This window comes from Heterodontus francisci, chromosome 12 (assembly GCF_036365525.1).
Source record: "Heterodontus francisci isolate sHetFra1 chromosome 12, sHetFra1.hap1, whole genome shotgun sequence".
Taxonomy (NCBI): Eukaryota; Metazoa; Chordata; class Chondrichthyes; order Heterodontiformes; family Heterodontidae; genus Heterodontus; species Heterodontus francisci.
In genome coordinates this window covers 83,103,592-83,111,246 of record NC_090382.1, presented here as the reverse complement: position 1 = coordinate 83,111,246, position 7,655 = coordinate 83,103,592, and the positions used below count along the sequence as shown (strand labels likewise).

General features: G+C 45.3%; 1 protein-coding gene across 9 annotated transcripts in view; it reads left to right on the top strand.

Moving 5' to 3' along the window:
* Nucleotides 1-599: 599 nt before the first annotated feature.
* Nucleotides 600-7,655, top strand: part of LOC137375959 (rap guanine nucleotide exchange factor 6-like) — a 521,939-nt gene continuing 514,883 nt past the window's right edge. For 4 of the 9 annotated variants that reach the window (XM_068043754.1, XM_068043748.1, XM_068043758.1 and 1 more), the window contains exon 1: nucleotides 601-1,351. In XM_068043754.1, coding sequence (XP_067899855.1) covers nucleotides 1,283-1,351 — 69 coding nt within the window. In that variant the 5' untranslated portion in view covers nucleotides 601-1,282. Of the gene's footprint in view, nucleotides 1,352-7,655 lie in introns of all 9 variants that reach the window. The other 5 variants (XM_068043751.1, XM_068043750.1, XM_068043749.1 and 2 more) reach the window with 3 other exon arrangements.

The window sequence follows — 7,655 nt, the reverse complement described above, 5'->3', positions numbered from 1 at the left end:
TTTTTTGGGGGAGATCGTGTCAGATTTTTAAAAAACTTTTTTTGCTAGTTTTCTATATCGGTATGTATGTCACCATTTTAAAACCAAAATGTACAAATTTCAGTTCAAGTCACGCCATGCTTCCCCACAATGATGTAAGTGTCTATCAGCAGCTGACAGGATTACTTCTGTGAATTTATGGCCGACCACTTTCTGGACCACATGCTGATGCTTCAACTTAACTGCAACACCACATCGGTAGCCACACGGAAACAGAAGGCTGGACGCAAGTTATTTCCAGACACTTTTAAAATGAACAAAAATAAAGTTGCATCTGAGCATTTAAATGTTGTTGCATTTAAATGGCAAACAGCACGTATTTTTTTTAAAGTTGCAAAAGTGAGATTCGGCATATTTGTAGAGTGTTGCGAGAACATCAATTTGAAAGAAATAGTAAATGACTGGTTATCTCCAGCCCTGTAGACTTGATGAATTACAACTAAACATGTCAGTGTTGTCCCAGCAGTGTGCAGTGCTCAGCACCTCTCGCGAGAGGCGTTGCCCATTTATTTGCTGGCGCTGCACTAAACTCAGGGACTGAGCTTTGCGTCTGGGGCATTGCCTTGAGTGAGAAGCCGCGTACGAGAGAGAGAGAGAGAGAGAGGAGGAGGAGGAGGTACAGTTGGAAACATGCAACCATGTCTGCGAACAGACAGTCTGCACTGATTGCAATGGCAGCCCGGGAAAGTTAACTGGGTGAAGTTTGAGGATTGTTGCTGCTGCCTCTTGCAGTTTGATTGACAGCAGCGCCGGAGCCGGAGCGCGCGGCAGCGATTGACGGACCGAAGTTGCCTCTTTTTGTAAGTTGGCAGTTGGTGTTTTGAGACGCGGACCATGGAGAAGGAGTAATTAAAAGAGTCAGCAAACTCGCCCTCGACTCGGATCAGCAATGGGGCTGGGTGTGTGGTTTTTCTTTTTGAATATGTAAACGTGTGGGGGAAAAAACTACAAAAAAACCCTTTTTTTTAAAAACCAACTGTTTGGACTCTCATGGGGATTTGTGTCGGGACGCTGAAGGGAAAAGAGGTGAATTAGTTTTTTTTTTGGAATATGCGTAAGATGTGTGTGAGCGCCGGGGGCCGGAGTTTGGAGCCTTCCCTCGGTGTGTGAGTTTTGACTGTCTGGGAGATCCGAGGATATTTAATAACAATTCGTCTTGAAGCGGCTCTCAGTGAATGGTGTGCGGCTGGATTTTACTGGGAGATTTGTTGCATTTACTGAGTCTGCAATTCTTGAGGAAATAATGACTTCCTACGTGGACCTGCTTTTCAAACAGGTTTTGATGAAAAAACCTTCAGAAAGAAGCCCGCAGGTAATTTCTGTTCACTTTTTAAAATCCGTGATCGTGCAACTTTTTTCTTCGAACCATTTGCTCCGAGAGACAGACTCCGTGCGTTGGACAGCACACGCTGCCCATTTTAAAGGCAGTGTCCCTCCGCCTTTTTGAATATGCCGACAAAAAATCTTTCCTTCAGAGTTGGGATGGGAGGAAATTTGTTCGAAACTTGTATAATTGTCACATGCAGTTGTCTAAACCCGAGTGCACCTCATGTGAATTTCTTATTACTTCCAAGAAGATAAATTGACTTGTGTTGTTGTTGTAGGTGGATGGTGGGGGATGTTCACCCCTTTATCCCCAGCCCTGTGTGAAATAGACAGAAGATATTTAAAATCTTGCTTTGTCAGTCTGAGTGTGTGTGTGTGTGTGTGTTACACTGGTAGGTCAGCCTTCCTGTGTGAAATTAGTACTTCAAGGACTAGATCTTCGTTAGTATAATATTGGGGATAAATAAGCACTACCACAATGTTGTGTTTTTTTCCCTCCCCTTTTCTATAACTGATCAATGTTCGTATTTGATAAATATGGAGCTGTATTATGCAGGCTAAAGGATATTGTTTGGTGTATGACCTGAAAATACATGATCATGTGGAAGAATTGGTCATGGTGTGTTAACAGGGTTTATTTAACAACTACGTACTATATGTATGTTAAGACATATGGGCGGCACAGTGGCGCAGTGGTTAGCACCGCAGCCTCACAGCTCCAGCGATCCGTCTGCCTGTGTGGAGTTTGCAAGTTCTCCCTGTGTCTGCGTGGGTTTCCTCCGGGTGCTCCGGTTTCCTCCCACAGCTGGTTGATAGGTAAATTGGCCATTGTAAATTGCCCCTAGTATAGGTAGGTGGTAGGGGAATATAGGAACAGGTGAGGATGTGGTAGGAATACGGGATTAGTGTAGGATTAGTATAAATGGGTGGTTAATGGTCGGCACAGACTCGGGCCGAAGGGCCTGTTTCAGTGCTGTATCTCTAAATCAAAATCAAATCAAGACCATATTTTCAGAAATTCTTGACGATGAAGCATTGTGCTCAATATTTCTCATTTGACTAAACTAACAATTATAGCTTTTATTTAATAAAAAAAATCTCCTTTTTGCTTTATCTCCTGAAGATAGTGAGTCATGCTGGATTGTGCAGGCTATTTGATCATGTGGACACCACACCTGAACTGTTCTTGTGCCTCCTCTGATTATGCATGTCTCCTTCAGCTTTAATATGTACCTAATGATGGATCATGAGTTGATGCTGGTTAAACAAAATAGCTGTCAAGATTTGCATAGAGCCTCCTATTTGTTTAGGTTGCATATTTTAATTAAAGAAGATGGATGTGAAGTAGATTCCATTTCCCTGTTATCGTCCATCTGTGGCAGAAATTTTCCATAGAGTGACATGAACTGAGTATTCTCTTAGTATCCTTTCCTCTGGTAAGCATTCAAAACTGTATGTGTGCAAATGCATAAGTTCAGTGTAGGTGTCTGATTTGGCTCGCTGGTAGCAAACACTGTTTACTCTGAGCCAGAAAGTTGTGGGTTCGCTCCAGAGGCTTCACTTCAGTGCAGTGTTATGGGGACATTTCACTGAGGGAGTTTTTTTTGGATTTTAGACCAAGGCCCTGTCTGCCCACTCAGGTGGTTGTAAAATATCCCATAGCATGATTTTTGTAGAAGAATGTTGGAGTTTCCCTGGTGTTAAATGATATTTATTCCTCAATAATGTCAGTAAAAAGATTACCCCATTGGTGCATGCAGATTGGCTACCATGGCCAGGATTTTTTCCCCCGGTGGACAGGAGCCGTCCACCGACTGCAAAGTTTCCATGTGGCCTGGGGATTCAACCCACATTTTGCGGTTCCCCATTGTTCTGAGGCGGGATTTCCACCCACTTGAGACAGGAAGTCCTGCCTAAGGGAATTGCCAGTCAATCAGTGGGCCGGCAGCTCTTAGTCCCAGCAGCACCACCAGGAGCAGTGGCCACTTCCGAGACTGCAGCCCAGCTTCCTGAAGATGATATCGGGGAACCCCGGAACGAAGATAAGATTTTGTTGCCTCGCCAGGGGTGATCGGTTGGGCACTGGCGAGGCAAGGGTGGTCGATTGGGAGGGGCGGGGGGGGGAAACGTGTTGGGTGTTGGGGTGGTTGGGGCAGCGGGAGCGGCCCTCTGTAAACTCACCGTGGAGGCAGGCGGGGAGGCCCTTAAGTGGCTGTTAGCTTGCCAATTAAGGGCCTTGGAGTCATAGTTATACAGCACAGAAACAGGCCCTTCGTCCCAATGTGTCTGCGCAAAACATCAAGCAGCCATCCCATCTAATATAAAAGCAAAATACTGCGGATTCTGGAAATCTGAAATAAAAACAAGAAATGCTGGAACCACTCAGGTCTGGCAGCATCTAAGGAAAGAGAAGCAGAGTTAACGTTTCGGGTCAGTGACCTGCTGAGTGGTTCCAGCATTTCTTGTTTTTATCCCATCCCATCTAATCCCATTTTCCCGCACTTGACCCGTAGCCTTGTACGCTATGGTGTTTTTTAAGTGCTCATCTAAATACCTTTTAAATGTGTGAGGGTTCCCGCCTCAGGCTGTGCCCTTCAGGCAGTGTGTTCCAGATTCCAGCCACCCTCTGGGTGAAAAAAATCTTTCCTCAACTCCCCTCCAAACCTCCTGCTCCTTACCTTAAATCTATGCCCCCTGGTTATTGACCCCTCTGCTAAGGGAATAAGTTTCTTCCTGTCTATCCTATCAATGCCCCTCATAATTTTGTATACCTCAATCAGGTCCCCCTCAGCCTTCTCCGCTCCAAGGAAAACAACCCCAGCCTGTCCAGTCTCCCTTGACATCTGGCAACAACCTGGTGAATCTCCTCTGCATCCTCTCCAGTGCAATCACATCCTTCCTATTATGTGGTGACCAGAACTGTACACAGTACTCCAGCTGTGGCCTAACCAGCGTTTTATACAGCTCCATCATCATCTCCCTGCTTTTATATTCTATGCAATGGCTAAGAAAGGTAAGTATCCCATATGCCTTTCTAACCATCTTCATCTACCTTGCTAATTTGCTAGAGTTCTTCGGAGCTGTAACAAGCAAAGTGGTTAATGGGGATCCTGTAGATGTAGTACATCTGGACTTCCGGAACGCATTTGATAAGGTGCTGCGCAAAAGGTTAATACACAAGGTAAGTTCACATGGGGTTAGGGGCAATTTATTAGCTTGGATAGAGGATTGCCTAACCAACAGGAAACAGAGAGTTGGGATAAATGGGTCTTTTTCAGGTTGGCAAGATGTAACTAGTGGGGTGCCATAGGGTTCGGTCCTTGGGCCCCGACTATTTACAATCTATATTAATGACTTGGACGCAGGGATAGAAGGTACGATAGCCAAATTTGCAGATGACACTAAAATAGGTGGGATAGTAAGTTGCAATAAAGAAATAAGAAATTTACAAATGGATTTGGATAGGTTAGGTGAATGAGCCAAAATTTGGCAGATGGAGTTTAACGTGGATAAGTGTGAGGTTCTGCACTTTGGTTGGAAGAATAGGAAGGCAAATTATTATCTAAATGGAGAGAAATTTCAGAGTGCGTCGGTGCAGAGGGATCTGGGTGTCCTCGTGAATGAATCGGAGAAAGCTGGTATGCAGGTACAGCAGGTAATAAGGAAGACAAATGGAATTTTGGCATTTATTGCTGAAGGAATTAAGTATGAAATTAGGGAAGTGTTGCTGCAACTGTACAGGGCATTAGTGAGACCACACCTGGAGTATTGCGTACAGTTTTGGTCCCCTTACTTGAGGGACGTAGTTGCATTGGAGGCAGTTCAGAGGATGTTCACCAGGTTGATTCCAGGGATGAGGGGTTTGTCTTATGAAGAGAGATTGAGTAGTTTAGGCCTTTACTCTCGAGAGTTTAGAAGAATGAGAGGAGATCTAATTGAGGTATAGAAGATGATTAAGGGGATTGACAAAGTTGACGTCGAGAGGATGTTTCTTGTGGGGCAATCTAGAACGAGAGGTCATAGTTTTAGGATAAGGGGTAGCAAATTTAAAACAAAGATGAGGAGAAATTACTTCTCTCAAAGGGTCGTGCGTCTGTGGAATTCACTACCCCAGAGTGTGGTGGATGCCTGGACATTGAGTAAATTTACGGAGGAGACCTTCCTTCAATCATAAGGTCAGAAGTGGGGATGTTCGCTGATGATTGCACAGTGTTCAGCACCATTCAGATACTGAAGCAGTCCGTGTAGAAATGCAGCAAGACCTGGACAATATCCAGGCTTGGGCTGATAAGTGGCAAGTAACAATCGCGCCACACAAGTGCCAGGCAATGACCATCTCCAACAAGAGAGAATCTAACCATCTCCCCTTCACATTCAACAGCCATCGCTGAATCCCCCACTATCAACATCCTAGGGGCTAGTATTGACCAGAAACTGAACTGGAGTAGTCATATAAATACCGTGGCAACAAGAGCAGGTCAGAGGCTAGGAATCCTGAGGCGAGTAACTTACCTCCTGACTGCCCAAAGCCTGTGCACCATCTACAAGACACAAGTCAGGAGCGTGATGGAATACTCTCCACTTGCCTGGATGGGTGCAGCTCCAACAACACTCAAGAAGCTTAACACCAGCCAGGACAAAGCAGCCCGCTTGATTGGCAACCCATCCACAAACATTCACTGCCTCCACCACCGACGCACAGTGGCAGCAGTGTGTACCATCTACAAGATGCACTGCAGCAATGCACCAAGGCTCCTTAGACAGCACCTTCCAAACCCACGACCTCTACCAACTAGAAGGACTATGTTCTATGTTCTAAATACGTGGGAACACCACCACCTGCAAGTTCCCCTCCAAGTCACACACCATCCTGACTTGGAACTATATCGCCGTTCCTTCACTGTCGCTGGGTCAAAATCCTGGAACTCCCTTCCTAACAGCACTGTGGGTATACCTACCTCAAATGGACTGCAGCGGTTCAAGAAGGCAGCTCACCACCACCTTCTCAAGGGCAATTAGGGATGGGTAATAAATGCTGGCCTGGCCAGCGTCGCCCACATCCCATGAATGAATATAAAAAAAAAAGACAGATTTTTAATTAGTAAAGGGTTACAGGGTTATGGAGAATAGGCAGAAAAGTGGAGTTGAGGCCGAGATGAGATCAGCCATGAACTTATTGAATGGCGGAGCAGGCTCGAGGGGCTGAGTTGCCGACTCCTGCTCAGAGTTCTTATGACCTTATGACCTACCTGTGCTGCTGCCTCCAGTGATCTATGGGCAAGTACGCCAAGGTCCCTCTGACGCTCTGTACTTCCTATGGTCCTACCATCCATTGTATATTCCCTTGCCTTTGTTAGTCCTTCCAAAGTGCATCATCTCACACTTCTCAGGATTAAATTCCATCTGCCACTGCTCCGCTCATCTTACCAGCACAACTATATCGTCCTGTAATCTAAGGCTTTCCTCCTCACTATTTACGACACCACCAATTTCCGTGTCATCTGCGACCTTACTGATCTTACCTCCTATATTCACGTCTAAATCATTTAATGCACACTACAAACAGTAAGGGTCCCAGCACCAATTGGCCTGGGGTGGGCGGGCGGGCCGTTTTTTTGCTGCCGCCCTGCGTAAAGTGGCGGTGGGAATGGGTCGGGAAGCGCCTCCATTTTATGTCCCCCCACCGTTCCTGCTCTTTGGGGGGGGTGGGGGGGTAAAATTCCAGCCTACATTTCCTATATTACAACAGTGTCTAAGCTTCAAAAAGAACATAATTGTCAGTAAAGCACTTTGGGAAGTCCTGAGATTGTGAAAGAGCCTATATAAATAAAAAGATAAATCTATAAATATAAATGCAACTTTGCTCATTCTTAAACCTAACTTTGTTTTTGAATTCCTTTAATATTCACTAGAATGTCTGCCTTCCAATCACATCTTGGGAATTTGAGTCTGAAGACACAAGGGGCTGGATTTTATTAGCGTGCCACGCTCTGAACTTGGCAGTCTTCCGACACGGAAGTGTTGCCGCTGAACCCCTGCGATATTACGCGCGGGAGCTCATTTAAGTAGAGGGGGTGGAGCGGCCATGGCAACGACATCTGGTGGCACCACGCCATTTTTAAAGGGCTTCAATCCCTTCAGTACCATTTTAATATTTAAAGGCCCGTCTCTGGGAAATAAAAATCAAAGTTTATTTCAACTCCAAATCCCATTTCCCACCCCCCAATGGGTAATTTATATATAAATTGCCCTCTTTCCCCCTTCCCATAATAAACTGTTGTTATTGATAT